Source organism: Alexandromys fortis, unplaced genomic scaffold (assembly GCF_014885135.2).
Source record: "Alexandromys fortis isolate MF-2015 unplaced genomic scaffold, M_Fortis_MF-2015_v1.1 scaffold_8_1_9099942, whole genome shotgun sequence".
NCBI classification, from domain to species: Eukaryota; Metazoa; Chordata; class Mammalia; order Rodentia; family Cricetidae; genus Alexandromys; species Alexandromys fortis.
Genome location: NW_026067898.1, coordinates 1,344,890 through 1,360,195, shown reverse-complemented (window position 1 = coordinate 1,360,195; position 15,306 = coordinate 1,344,890). Strand labels below are relative to the sequence as shown.

Below are 15,306 nucleotides of genomic sequence, written 5' to 3'. Positions count from 1 at the left end.
TCAAAGCTCAGCGGATATGGTTTGTTCCTGTCAGGCAGGTGCTTGAGGAGGCCTTCTATGATGGAACGAGTCATGAAAAGACTTGCTTATTAAATATTGCTGGACTCTCTCCAATGTCCAAAAAGTAAGCCATCCACCAAAGGTCCCCAGTGACTAAATTTGAAATCTGAATCGTGAGCTATCATGGGAGTCTAGTTTGAGGCAAGGGACAGAGTCCAAAGCAGGGCTAGTTTTGACTGTAGACATCAGCCAGGGATTGGGATTTGCCTGGGAACCTCGTGAAGTTTGAGACTCAATTGATTCTTGCCTGATGTGGAAGGTTCCTGGTACAGAGATACATCATGACTCCAACATGAAAGAGTGCAAGCTTCTTGTATAGGGGTAGTTCAGTTTGGAGACCAGGTGAAGTTCAACCAAGCAGGAATCTCATCTATCTATCTATCTATCTATCTATCTATCTATCTATCTATCTATCTATCATCTATCTTTCTATCTGTCTATCATCTATCTGTCTATCATCTATGTATCTATCATCTATCTGTCTGTCTATCTATCTATCTCTCTGGGTTTTTTTTATTTATTACATATGATTGTTTTACTTGCACGTATGTGTATGTGCATGTGCCTGGTGCCGTGGAAGCACCAAATCCTCTGGAACTGTAGCCACACACTCCTGTGAGTTGCCATGTGGGTGCTGGGAACTGAATTCGAGGCTTCAGTGTTCTTTAAGGAGCCATTTTCCAGCCCCATAAAATTTATTTTTAGAAAAAGACAAACAACAACCAAAAACCCCTTCACGTTTCATGGCCAGGTAGTAAAGAGAAAAGCAGCCAGCTTCTTACAATCCCTTCAAAGGCATATCCCAAATGGTAAGATCTCCTGCTAGGCTGACTGTTTAAAAAGTTCATGTGTTTGGGTGTTTTCCCTCTACAAGTGACTGTGTACCAACTGCTCGCCTGGTGCCTGTGGTGCTCAGAAGAGGGCATCAGGTTCCTGGACCTGAAGTTACAGATGGTTGTGAGCCACCATGTGGTTGCTGGGGATTGAACCCCGGTCCCCCGGAAGAGCAGCCAATGCTCTTAATACCGAACCATCCCTCCAGCCCTTAGGCTTACTTCTGAAAGCTTCTGTCACCTCCCTGTTTCACCAAAGCCTGTGCCACATAGACCTGTGGTGGACACTTCATATCTAAACCACTTCAGAAATCAGTAATTGAAAAATTGGCTGAAAAGTGATTTTTCTGAAGAAAAAAAAAAAAAACACCAGAAATGTGGTCTTTGGTGAAAGTGATCACAACAGAAATTTATTTTTATCTGTCTTGAAAATATGTCACAACGGACTATTGTGGAAGTAGAATATAGGGAAAAACATATGTGTACTTTAAGTGCTATTTAATTTGTGTGAAATGTTTGATAAATTTGCAAAAATGAACACCTACCTAAAATTTGAAATTTAAAAGGGACATAGTGATAGATAAAATTGAGACTGAAATTACAGAAATTCTTGAATGACTCTGTACCAACATATAGGAATCTTAGACACACGTAACACACCTGCCATAAGAAGATATGAAAAACTGGGATGGGTGGTGGTGGCGCACTTTTTAATCCAAGCACTTGGGAGGCAGAGGTAGAGGCAGGTGGATCTCTATCAGTTCAAGGCCAGCCTGGTCTACAGAACAAGTTCCAGGACAGGCTCCAAAGCTACACACAGAGAAACCCAGTCTGAAAAACAAAACAAAACAAAACAAAACAAAAAAGAAACTATGAGGAACCAATAGCTATAGGATAACTCATATCTTTATATTATATATACTCATATAATGATTATATATATATTCATAATATACTCATATCTTTATATGAGTGATTCTATTGTTATTTTAATAGTGAAACTTTCATTGAAAATAGTTTTGGGGTTTTGTTTGTTTTTGAGACAGTGTCTCCTGTCATTTAGGTTGGCCTTGAACTTACTTTGTAGCTGAGGATCACCTTGAGTCCATGACTGTCCTGCTTCCACAGCCCAAGTGCCCCTAAGAAATCTTTACCCAGGGCTGGAGAGATGGCTCAGTGGTTAAGAGCATTGCCTGCTCTTCCAAAGGTCCTGAGTTCAATTCCCAGCAACCACATGGTGGCTCACAACCATCTGTAATGAGGTCTAGTGCCCTCTTCTGGCCTGCAGACATACACACAGTCAGAATATTGTATACATAATAAATAAATAAATATTAAAAAAAAAGAAATCTTTACCCAAAGGAGCATAAGACCTTAGAATTTAGAAGAACATTTCACATAAATAAGGAAGGGAAAACACCTGAGCATCTTACTTAGCTGCAAGAAACAAACAAACAAGCAAGCAAAGCCCTCTGATCTGAAGAAGCATTCAGGACTTAAGAGACCGGAGAGGCAAGCATCTTAAGTCAGGAATGTGAACAGATCCAAATTTAAATTTAATTGAAGCCTTCCAGTGTCTGCTCCCTAGTCCTGGTGTGAGGGATGGAAATCCACTCTTGGCCGATGACCCTTTAGTAGTTAGGAAGATTTGGGAAAATGAATAGCATGGTGACACAGAAACTGGTGAATCTCGTCACCATTTATAAGATTCATCATTGCAACAAAACCAAATCCAAATCACTCAAGGAGTTTTAGACAGAAGAATGGAAACTGTCATATGATAACCTATTAATGTGCAGTGTGGATTCATCTTGGAGATACGGATGAGGCTCAAAGTGTTAAATCGAAAGAAAATCACAGATTATGTGTGAGCTTATTTCCAGTTAGTCAAAAGAGAAAGAGAAATGAGGAGTACACTGTTGTCAGTGCTTTTGCAGTGTTTATCAGATCTATATAAAATGAGGCACCAGCAAATCAGGTATATCAATATCGGCCATTATAATAGGCCATAAAATATGTTGAGACCAGCTTGGAAACAGCTGTGTCGATAGAGCACGTAGGGACTGGCAAACTGAATTTCATCAGCTCTTAGCTGAGATGGGAAGGGAAGGTGGAAAGGGAAAGGAAGGAGCTGGATGACGTAAAGCCGCTTTAGTGTCCTGTTTCTATGCTGGGCAGTTGCCTGAGTGCTAACTTTACGTGGGGACATAAAATCACAGCTCCCTTTAAAAGAAGACAAGAAAATAATGTGTTCTGGGAATGTGGGTGACCATGGCCTGGAAGCCTCCTCCCCTGGAGCAGAGTCTAGGTGGGGTTGTGTATGTTTTTACAGACACAGAATAAAGGGAGGTTGTCCGGGCCATCCCATCTGTGAGATAAAAAGGGCAGTGTAATATCTTCTGTAGAGTCCAGTTTTCATCTTTAATAAGGGAGGAACATCTTCAAGATGTAGATCTTTATCTTGTTCTTGGGTTGCTGGAGTTGGGAGTCCACTGGCTCACAGTTGAATTCCAATTGTTTCATCTAGCAGTCACAGAAGTGAGTCGGATGCCGAGGTTTATAGCTAAGAGTTGATATTTATGACAACCCCAGTTCTCAGTCTACACTATTACATCTCCTCCTAATTGGCAGAGGTCAGCTCTTGGCAGGCTGCTGTACACGTGTGGTTTCCCCGGAGAACTTGGGTTGACAATTAACATGCTTCTTAGGTATTTTTGGGAGTCAAGTTTTAGATTAGGAAACAAAACCTGCTGAATAGTTCTTACTGGACAGACACGTGAGTTTCACGTCATGCTTACTACAGTTGCCACAATGGTCCAGAGGTTAGAATTGAAAGTTCTAATGATGAATTCGGCTGGTTTTGTGGCTCCTCTGGAGCTGTGGGTTTCTCCAAGTAGTTTGGGTTGGTGTCCTCTTTAACGTGAAGCCCTTTTCTTTCAGGATGAATCTGAATTTAGAGACAAACTCACTCCCATCACTATTTTTATGGAGTATCGGTTGGACCAGAGGACAGCTGCCGACAATACAGGCTTGCAACCCATTCTGAACCAGTTCACTCCTGCCAATGTCAGTCGGCAGGTAACAACACTTCCCAATTTATTTTTATCTCATTCTTTGATCTTTTGTTAAGGTTTTACAGTTTGTGTTCTTAAATACCATAAGGGGTTGTTTTTTTATATGTTGGTAGATTTTAACTAAAGAAACCAGTGAAAGTCTGTCAATGGTGGTACACACCTTTAATCCCAGCACTTGGGAGGCAGAAACAGGTGGATCTTTGTGAGTTCGAGGCCAACCTGGTCTACAAGAGCTAGTTCCAGGAGAGCCAGACAACAGAGAAATCCTCTCTCAAAAAACTTAAAAAATAAAAGAAAGAAACCAGAGGAGAAATAGACTTGTGAACATGGTTCTGTGTTCACAGTTGATATTTGGGGTGGGTGGATGTTGTACCGATGGTTCTTTGGATGCACAAGCTTCTCTGTGTGGTAGTTTATTCAGAAGTAACGTTTTCCTTGTGCATGATAATATGTGTTTTGATATGTGGGCTCTAATTGTTTTTTCTCTATAGTCTTAGATTTATTTTAAAGATCTTTATCATTATTGTTACTATTTTTTGAGACAAAGTCTCACTAAAATAGCAACAAATAAACCAAGAATGACTTTGCCGTTATTTTCCTCCCCCTTGTTTTTGTTCCTTCTATGCCTCTGGCCAAGACCTATGTTCTTGCAGTCTTTCTTTTGAGTTTTTTTTTTTTTTCACACTGTTCTTTATGGCACATTCCCTTGGCCAGATTTAAAAAAAAAAAAACAAAAAACAAAAAATTCAAAACAAAAACAAAACAACAACAAAAAAACTAACCAAAACCAAGTTTAGACTATTTGCTATTTTCGTCAGGTTTATCATTTTACTACTGGTTTCTTCTTTTCTTTCCCAATGGGTTTGTACATTCTGGGCTCATTTGACCACTTTCTCCTTACTTGATGCTTGCAGCCAGTTTCTGTGATAGCAACGGAGGCCATTGTCCGAATGAAGAGTTATTTTGTCTCAGTTCATCCAGTTCAGACAGGGGCACAGTAAAACGAACCCTCCTTTCTTGTACCAGATTTCACTCCAAAATGTTAACAGCTGATCTGAAATATACAAAATTCTTGTCACTTCTATTTTTTCCCCTTATTCTTTATTTCCTGCACTCCATGTTTAAAGATGGGTGGCCAGAATCCACATAGAAAATAGTAAAATATTTTTCTTTTAGGCTCATATTCTACTTGACTGTGGGGAAGACAATGTCTGTAAGCCTAAACTGGAAGTTTCTGTAGACAGGTAAGTTTTACTCCAAACAGTAAATATGAAATATAAGAAAGTTAAATGGAAAAGCATTTAAATTTCTATTAAAAATGCTAATGTTTTTAAGGAGAAAAACTACCAGTAAAGAATAATGCATGATTTTCTTCACAATAAAACAATTAATACCACAGTTAAAATAAATACCCAATGTGTTTTCGTTAGGTGCCTGGCTGGGCAGATTTATGACAATTAGGTTTGGTTGTGCCTTGAGCCCCTACTAATTGCCTCGATCTGCTTCAGTGTGGGCATGGCCTGAACTGAGGGATGTCCTTGCCTCTTGAGACGACACGGGGAAGATTGTCGTGGGGATTAGGACGAAAGACTAGTTCACCGTTTAGTAAAAGCACACGCCCAGATGTAACGTGACTGTGGTCACTGCCTGTGGACAGCAGTGGTTTGTGACTGGCCTCAGCATTCAGTCCCAGAGACTTACTGGGCGTGCAGCGCGCTGGTTTCGGGTTTCTCTTGAGCTGTGGAGAGACAGGGCAGGATGTCAGTGCGGTGTCTTAGCTCCCGCTTCTTTGAACAGTCGCACGCTCCCCATGTAGTCTTTCTTCACTGTTGGATTTGAATTAACTTGCAGTGATCAGAAGAAGCTCTACATCGGGGACGACAACCCTCTGACCCTGACCGTGAAGGCGCAGAACCAGGGGGAGGGCGCCTACGAAGCGGAGCTCATCGTCTCTATCCCGCCGCAGGCTGATTTCATCGGGGTTGTCAGGAACAATGAAGTGAGCAAGCCGCCTCTCGGAAACCCAGAGCACAGTCTTTTTAACATTTATGGGGTAGTCCCTAGTCAGTGAAGCCCAAGCCTAGCCATTCTAAGACTAAATGACGGGGCAATAGAGTGCATATCTTAAATAATTCCTTTCAGGCCAATACTTTGAATAATAAATTGATATGAATTACTAGGTTTGCCAGCCAAGCATCTGAGACATGAGGTCAGCTAGATAAGGTCTCTAAACCTGCACATTGCATTTCTAGTCAGAGGCGCTATGGTCAGAATCCGAGTCCTCCAGGGAGCTTTCTGACGCCCGTACGTTTACACAGTGCAGTTTTCCACAGCTCCCGTTTTCTTTTCTACTTGCTCAAATGGATTTATTTGCTTCATAAAAAAAGGAATTTAAATATATACACAGTATTGAATATGAACTTTGTAGTTTCGACTTTTTTTGACTATTATTTTCTTTCTACTTTCCCCAACCCCACTTCTCTTTATTTTCTTTTTTGTCTGTAAAGGCCCTAGCAAGACTCTCCTGTGCATTTAAGACAGAAAACCAAACCCGGCAGGTGGTGTGTGATCTTGGCAACCCGATGAAGGCTGGAACTCAAGTAAGGCAACTTAATTCTATTGAGTTTTCTCCTTATAAGTAGAATATAAATATTTCGTCCTATAAATAATTTTTCTTTAGGTTTGTTTATAGTAATTTCAAGATATGTTGGGTTTTTCTTCATTATTGTTGCTAAGGACGTAGCACAGGACCTTGAACACGCTTGGAAAATGTTGCACTGCTGAGCTACATCAAAGCCCTGAGTTTTGCTGTTTGTGTTTTTCTTTCTTCCTTTCTTTCTTCCTTTTTTTTTTTTTTTAATCTTTTGAGAGAGTGTTTCTCTGTTTACTCTGGCTGTCCTGGAACTAACACTCTAGACCAGACTGGCCTCGAACTCAGGGATCTGATCACCTCTGCCTTCCGAGTGCAGGGATTAAAGGTGTGCACCACCACCCGAATTGTTTGTGTTTTTAAGATAGGAATGTAAACTCAGCATGACCACAAACTCAAGTTCTTCCTTTCCCGAAATGCTGTAATACAAGAGGCTTGGAACCACCATGGTGGCTCTAGGCAGTATCTTTAATTTTATGTATCTATCTATCTATCTATCTATCTATCATCTATCTATTTATATATCTACCTATCTATCGTCTATCTATCTACCTACTTACCTACCTATCTACCTATCATCTATCTATGTACCTATCTATCATCTATCTATCTATCTATCTATCTATCTATCTATCTATCTATCTATCTATCTATCTATCATCTATTTATATATCTACCTATCTATCATCTATCTATCTACCTATCTATCATCTATCTACCTATCATCTATCTACCTACTTACCTACCTATCTACCTATCATCTATCTATGTACCTATCTATCATCTATCTATCTATCTATCTATCTATCTATCTATCTATCTATCTATCTATCTATCTATCATCTATTTATATATCTACCTATCTATCATCTATCTATCTACCTATCTATCATCTATCTACCTATCATCTATCTACCTACTTACCTACCTATCTACCTATCATCTATCTATGTACCTATCTATCTATCTATCTATCTATCTATCTACCTACCTATCTTTATTGTGTGTATTTGTGTTATGCCTACACATGTATGCTTGTATGCTACACACACTGTGGAAGTCAGAGGGCAAAGTTTAGGAGTTGATTCTCTTCTTCCAACATGGTATACAGACCTGGGAACTGAACTCAGGTCTTCAGGTTTGGTAACAAGTGCCTTTACCCACTGAGCCATTTCACTTGCCCTCAGAGAAGTATCTTTAAATTCGTTTTGATTTAGAGTTTAGTTTTTAGCAGAGTTCTGCTCAGCTTAACTAGGATGTTAGCATTATAGGTGGAGCTGTACCCTCTGCCGTAAACGTCTCTTCACACTGCCTTAAATCTGGTAAATAGAAGGAAACCCGATTTAAACTAAGGACTAAAATTTTATACTTTTAGTATTTTGAGCCAGGGTGTCTCTGGAGCCTTGGCAGACACCGAGGCATGTTACTCTTAGGTGAGATGGTGTCCTCTTACTAACTTAAAGCCTTATATCATCCAAGGAGGAGAAACTTAGTTGGGTGAGGCATCCTCTTCTGATGGGGAGCAGGGTACTATCGAGCAGGAAGCCAAGCGCCCACGGAGGTTTTCCCCAAGTCCTGCAGAAGGGAAGCAGGGTTTGTGTGTCACGGTACTGAGGAAAGCAGGCCTGTACATGGGATGCTCTCCAGGCAGACGCGCTGAGCGGCACACTGATGGCAGTTATGTGCAGACCTTCTGCATGGTCTAAACGTGGCTGGTCTAAACGTGGCATCCTTCTTCTCTGAGCGTGTTTCCACAGGCATTCGTTATCCTGGGTAGATGCTCTCTGGGGAAGAGCTTTTGATTTTCTCATTCTCTGGTTTTCTAGCTCAGAGGCCCTTTAGGTCTTGGCTTTTCTAAGTAGCCAGCTGCAGGCTTTGTAACATGAGTATAGCACCATGGAGGTGCCATTTTTCCATGCCATCTATGTGGTCCCCAGGAAGCCTGCTATCTCATACCTTCAGTTCAGTAGTTTTTAAAATCATTCTGTATTCCGCCTCAGGGCCCAGCCTGTGAGGAGCTGGGGAGGAGACAGTGGGAGGTGTGAGGAGAGACTTTCTGCTTTTAGTCCAACTCCTTTAATGCTGCGCTCTGACTAACCCTCCAGTGTTCCCTGTCTGGCTTCTTCACTCAGGTTAGTTCAGCTTTATATATACAGGCAGTCTTGGGACTCAGTTGCAGGCTTTCATTGCAACAATAAACACGGAAATTTTTAGAAAGGTGGTTATTGTTGGAGGTAGGTATGGCTGCAATTAATAATTGTTAAATAGCCTCCATCATGACCTCAGTGGAAAATGAGATGTAATTATTTTTGTTCACTTTTACTGTAACCTCGTCAGAAGCATATTTTGGAATACACCTTTGTATGTGGATGTCAGATTTGAAGTTTCTGATTTAAATGAGGCATTAATTATTCATCATTACCTTCCCCTCTCCAGCTGTTTGCTGGCCTCCGTTTTAGCGTGCACCAGCAATCAGAAATGGATACCTCTGTGAAATTTGACCTGAAAATCCAAAGGTATGAAAAACAATGTATTAGGATAAAATAACCATGTTTCCTTATAAATATACATTACATACTACCCTTTAAAGATGGAATAACATAGATTAAAATTTCAGTACTTTATTATAAGATTCTTTAATCAGTATTTAATTAAGCAAATGGCTATATTGCTAATTTGAGTTTATAAGACAAATTAAGCATTAGGAAATAAAAATTATCTTCAGCTTTGAATTGCATGTAATTAAAATAATCACTTGATCAGTAGGGCTTCAGTTTCTGTGCCGCCTTGGATTGTGTAGTTTTCGTTCCCCTGAGTTTTCCCTTTTATGGCTTTGATGATAAATGTGCCCGATTCAGTCCTGAGTGTGTTTGTTTTCCCCTTCTTTTTCAGCTCTAATTCTTTTGACAATGTAAGCCCTGTTGTGTCTTATAAAGTTGACCTTGCCGTTTTGGCTGCTGTTGAGATAAGAGGGTAAGTGTGAGCCTCCAGTTGACTATTACGTCATTGTGATTGCTTCTGAAATGTAGCTGCTGGACCCTGGCTTCCTATGGGCAGCCACTCCCACTTAGTGCTGGCTTCCCAGGGCAGTAGACTCGGCAGAGATGAGACCCTGAAGGTGCTCCAGGAGGCACAAACACAGCAACCTTAAAATACGTTGATTGGCTTTCACAGCCAGTTGTTTTGATGCAGTTTGATTTAAGAACAGTAGATTTTATGCATACAAAGCTTGTTCAGGCAAATGAATGGACTTAGAAAACATATTGAGTGAGGTAACCCAGACCCAGAAAGACAAATGTCATATGTACTCACTCATAAGTGGCTTTTAGACATAAAGGGAAGAAAGACCAGTCTACAATTCATAATCCCAGAGAACTTAGACAACAATGAGACCCCTAAGAGAGAGATACATGGATCTAATCTACATGGAAAGTAGAAAAAGACAAGATCTCCTGAGTAAATTGGGAACATGGGGACCATGGGAGAAGGTTGAAGGGGGGAAAGGGAGGGGAACAGAGAAAAAAAATTATAGATCAATAAAAACAATAAAAAAGAAAGAAAAAAGCTTGTTCATTAACAAGCCTTTCCTTTGAGGCTTTTTATAATTAGGTCTGATTTTATTCCACTGAATATAGAACACTTAGGGAAAAGAACTGGTTATGTTGTTTGATATTCATGGTAGGTTTTCTTTGGTCATTGTTTAGAGTCTCAAGTCCTGATCATATCTTTCTCCCAATTCCAAACTGGGAGTACAAGGAAAACCCTGAGACAGAAGAGGACGTTGGGCCTGTTGTTCAGCACATCTACGAGGTTTGTAGCTCTCCGACCCACTAGAAAGTTGGCAAAGTGGGGGCGGGGGTGAGGGAGAGAGCAGCTAAACGTGTTTTAAAAGCAATCCTGTACGATTTTTATGTAGAGTTTGCATAGTTTGAACTTATACCAAAAGTACTGTTTGTAAGTTCGTTTTTATAGACAAATAACTTTATGTGTTTAAAGAAAGCGAAACCAACTCTTTCTGAATGAAAGAGATAATCCTCGTGTATGCTCCACAGCCTTTTGAAGTTCTGATTAAAAGCTGGAAATGCCTGTAATTAAGCCATTTTATTGTCTATACAAAGATTATTAAGTCTGCCTTCTGACCTTTTCATCCTGGTAGATCTTTCTGCACTTGAGATAAACATTGTTTGACTATTGTGCACAGAGGTCACGATTAGATCCCAGCGGTAGAAACGGCTGCTCTTCAGATCCCATTGTTGATATGATTTCTAGTGATAACTTGGTGGAAGGAAAATAGGTCTCATCTTTGTCCAAAGTGCTTACATTTCCTTTTTCTTATTAGCTAAGAAACAATGGTCCAAGTTCGTTCAGCAAGGCAATCCTAAATCTCCAGTGGCCTTACAAATACAACAACAACACTTTGCTGTATATCCTTCATTATGACATTGACGGGCCAATGAACTGTACCTCGGACACAGAGATCAACCCTTTGAGAATTAAGGTAGTGCGTTTTCTCTCTGAATCGATAAATGAAACACACGAAATACAAACAGCTATTTTAATGTATGAACTCTGCAAAAAGTATTTTAGTTCAAAACTAGTATACTAAATTTATGTAATAGGTAAGAATCAATTCTGTGAAATCAAAGCGAACCGTATTTTTTATGAGTGTTCTGGAAGCCTCAGGAGTTATTCTTGACCATGGCCCACTGCATCTCAGTTTATTAAATATATTAAATACTATTTTATTGTTGGAATTTCTGTCTTACGAATAATATGATACCATTTTACTTGGGACTCTTGATTAACAGGGTCTAGGAAAATGATATAGAATTTTATATATTTTTGGTGATAGTAATATTTGTTCTAGAACATATATTTACAGTAGAATATTATGTTGTATATAGTCTACGGAAAGTTCAGGGAATAAATAAAAATAAACCAGGCTTGACGGCTCATACCTGTAATCCCATAACTAGCTTGAGTATCTGGGATTACATTTTGTGCTCAAGGCCACTCTCTTCTGTATAGTAATATTCTGTTTCCAAAACCCCAAACCAATTAAACTCAAAGCTCCTAAGGACGCTCATCACAGTTGCACTGTAGAGTCTCAGGCTCTTTCAGTGTTGCTCTCGGTTCCCCTTTAGGGATGCATGGGGAAGAGCAATGCGTAGGAAGAGGGAACTTTAATAAACTTGTAGGGTACATTGATGACTTTGATCTTTTATTTTCTGTCTTTCCTGTTCACTAACCATTAAGAGGTAAATTTTCTTTTGGACCACATTTTCATAGACTGTATGTTAACCATATCTAATACTAACATATCAATGTCCATATGTCATTGTTTCCCCGCTATTGTTTAACCACCGTCTTACAATGCAATCTATGTCTCTCTCATCTTTGCAGACACCCGAAAAGAATGACACAACCACCGGACAAGGAGAACGGAATCATCTCATCACCAAACGGGATCTCGCCCTCCAGGAGGGAGATGTTCACACTTTGGTAAGTGCCATCTCAAGTATGCAAAGGGTAAGCATCTAAAAATACACAATTTCAGGACAGACAACATCACAGCGCAGTGCCTAAAAGATCACGCTTCAGTTTTCGCTCTTGACCCTGGTCACGCTGGGGGCGATTCTCAACCGACCCATTTAATAGATTGTTTAATAAAAGCATTTGTATTCTAACTGACTTCCTTGACTGTGCTCTGTTACCTGAACTTTTCTGATCTCATCTTTTTCTTTGATACTTCAATGACACGTTGCAGGAGAAACCAGGAGACCAAGTGATGAGAACGTATGAAGGGAATAATTAGTTCAATGATTTCCTGTACTGTTTGAAAAAAATTAGTTGTTTAGTCTTTAATTTAATTTTTAAAAATAAGTAGATCTGAAACCAACACATAGAAAAACTGGTAAAACTCCTTAACAATCACTAGTTGTTGTTGTTGTTGTTATTATTATTATTATTATTTTGGTTTTTCAAGACAGGGTTTCTCTGTGTAACCCTGGTTGTCCTGAAACTCACTCTGTAGACCAGGCTGGTTTTGAACTCACAGAGATCCGCCTACCTTTGCCCCAAGTGCTGGGATTAAAGGGGTGTGCCACCACCACCATCACATCACAATAACGTTTTATTTTATGATTTGTTTGTTTGTTTGATACAGGGTCTCTCAATGTAGCCCTGGTTTTCCTGAAACTTGCCATGTAGATCAAACTGTCATCAAACTCACAGATATCCACCTGCCTCTGTCTCCCAATGCAGGGTTTAAAGGCACCACTGTGCCTTACAGTCACTACTTTTTAAAAACTTATGTTTGTGTATTACATTTTCATTTGTGTGTGTTTGTGTATTTGTGGTACACACATGCCATGGTATGCCTGCAGAGGTCAGAGGACAGCTTCTGGGAGCGACTTCTCTGCCTCCAGTTCTAACCCATTTCCACCAGCTCCACTCCTTCATGGTGTGACTTGGACCATCTTCTTTGAGTTTTACTAACCTTGGCTTCTGATTTTCTGCCCTTATCTCCCCTAGAATTTATTTACCACTGAATCTGTTGGGGTTCTTTCACTCCAGGACCTTCTCAGCTGACTCAGGAAAATCATAGGTGACTAGAAAGATATCTCAGTGGTTAAGAGCTCTGGCTTTTTCTCCAGAGGACCCGAATTAGGTTCTCAGCACCCACAATAGGCAGCTCATAACTATGACCACAGCTCCAGAGGGAGACAACACCTATGGTTTCAAAGAACACCATGTTTGCGTTCATGTTTGCTTATCCCCACACAGATACACACAATTTAAAATATTCATAAAAAAGGAAAACTAATGAGAGCCCCTAATGTAATCAGCTTTATAACATAATAGCCTGTATTATGTTATAATCAGGGCCCTTGTTGATGTGGGAAGTCCTTCTGTATATGGTTGCTTTTAATGGTTAATGAATAAAGAAGCTGCTTTGGCCTATAATAGAGCATAGTAGAGCTAGGTGGGAACACTAAACTGAATGCTGGGAAAAAGAAGGTGGGGTCAGTGAGACACCAGGTAGCCGCCAGCAGGAGACAGATGTGCCCAGACCTTGCTGGTAAGGCACAGCCATGTAGCGATACACAGATTAATAGAAATTGGTTAATTTAAGGTCTAAGAGCTAGCCAATAAGAAGCTAGAGCTAATAGGCCAAGCAGTGACTTAATTAATACATTTTCTGTGTGATTATTCAAGTCTGAGCAGCCTCCATCAACACCTTGCTGTCTGTCTGTTTGCACCTAGTGTCCCACACTATTTCTCTTGTCCCCATTTTGCTTTAAAAAATATAGTATTCACTTTTTATGTTGAAACATTTTGCATTTGATAGATTTTGATGAGTTCCTCCCAGATACTCCCCCACCTTCCTACTCAGCTAATTTTATGTTCTTATTCTATTTCTCTGTAAGAAACAACAAGAAAGAAAAAAAAAACCACACACACAAAAAAGTCCCACAGAAACATAGGGGGAAAAACATAAAACAAAAGCAAAAGACCAATAAGACAAAAAAAAAAAAAAAAAACACCAAAGCAAAGCAAAATGAAAAGAGTCCACAAACATACTATTGAGTCCCTTCTGTGTTGGCCAACTATTCATCAGCATGTGATTGTCTCTCTGCGAGTCTCACGCAGAACAATTACTGTTCACTGCTTCCTTTCTTTTCTGCAGAGTTACTGTGATCTGATGTTTATGCCTTAAAATTGATGATGTTTGTGTCTTAAAAAATGTTGAGGGGTCCCCTAAAGATTGTTGAGTTGTTATAAAAATGAAATTTTCAATATTACATATTTTATGTTTCTAGAATAATTTGCATTCAAAAAAACACTGATTTTGCTGTGTGTGATGGCACACGCCTTTACTCTCAACACTGAGAGGCAGTAGCAGGCAGACCTCTGCTAGTTCCAGGGCAGTCTAGTCTACACAGTCAGTTCCAGGACAACTAGGGCTATATAATGAGACCCTGTTTCAAATAAAAAATAAAATAAAAAACAATTTAACAAAAAGCACAGGGTTAACTGTTGTCTTGTTTGTTAAGCATTGTTCCTAAAAGGCAGAACAATCTATACACTTCCTCTTTGGTCTTCTTGTGAGAATGCTTCATGTTCAAATGTTAAATATCAGTGTTAAAAAGAGACAGTGTGATCTTACTTTCTAAGTGAAAATGGTTCATCCCCTCAGGGCTGTGGAGTCGCTAAGTGCTTGCAGATCATCTGCCAGGTCGGGCGGCTGGATCGAGGGAAGAGTGCAATCCTGTATATCAAATCCCTGCTGTGGACCGAGACATTTATGAATGTAAGCAGATGGATGCACCCGCAGATTTGTTCGTTTGTCAGAGGAATAATAAAGGCCTTGCCACCTGAGAAACCATCCCGTTTTTGTTTCCATTCAGAAGGAGAACCAGAACCACTCTTACTCCCTGAAGTCATCCGCGTCATTTAATATCATAGAGTTTCCATACAAGAATCTTCCGATTGAGGATCTCTTCAACTCCACACTCGTAAGCCACTGGTTTCAAAGAGAGAATGCGTGCATGCAGCTTCACTGCAGTAACTGAGAGTCATCAAGTTGTTTGTGGGGATTAATATTTTAGATATGAAAACCTTTCATTTGTCGTCTTGTTTTTTTTTTTAAATTACATTGGTTGTTGTTGTGGTGGTGGTGGGGAGG

At 39.9% G+C, this 15,306-nt stretch overlaps 1 protein-coding gene across 4 annotated transcripts in view; it reads left to right on the top strand.

The window, feature by feature from the left end:
- The window catches only part of Itgav (integrin subunit alpha V), a 70,872-nt gene that overhangs the window by 50,549 nt on the left and 5,017 nt on the right, over window positions 1–15,306 (top strand). For all 4 annotated transcript variants that reach the window (XR_007588484.1, XM_050120694.1, XM_050120684.1 and 1 more), the window contains 11 exons: window positions 3,834–3,971; window positions 5,144–5,211; window positions 5,819–5,966; window positions 6,475–6,567; window positions 9,054–9,133; window positions 9,510–9,590; window positions 10,322–10,427; window positions 10,957–11,115; window positions 12,021–12,119; window positions 14,818–14,931; window positions 15,029–15,136. Coding sequence is in view for 3 of the 4 variants with exons in the window: in XM_050120694.1 (XP_049976651.1) it covers window positions 3,834–3,971; window positions 5,144–5,211; window positions 5,819–5,966; window positions 6,475–6,567; window positions 9,054–9,133; window positions 9,510–9,590; window positions 10,322–10,427; window positions 10,957–11,115; window positions 12,021–12,119; window positions 14,818–14,931; window positions 15,029–15,136 (1,194 nt within the window). In the remaining variant the exon portion in view is untranslated. The remainder of the gene's footprint in view (window positions 1–3,833; window positions 3,972–5,143; window positions 5,212–5,818; window positions 5,967–6,474; window positions 6,568–9,053; window positions 9,134–9,509; window positions 9,591–10,321; window positions 10,428–10,956; window positions 11,116–12,020; window positions 12,120–14,817; window positions 14,932–15,028; window positions 15,137–15,306) is intronic.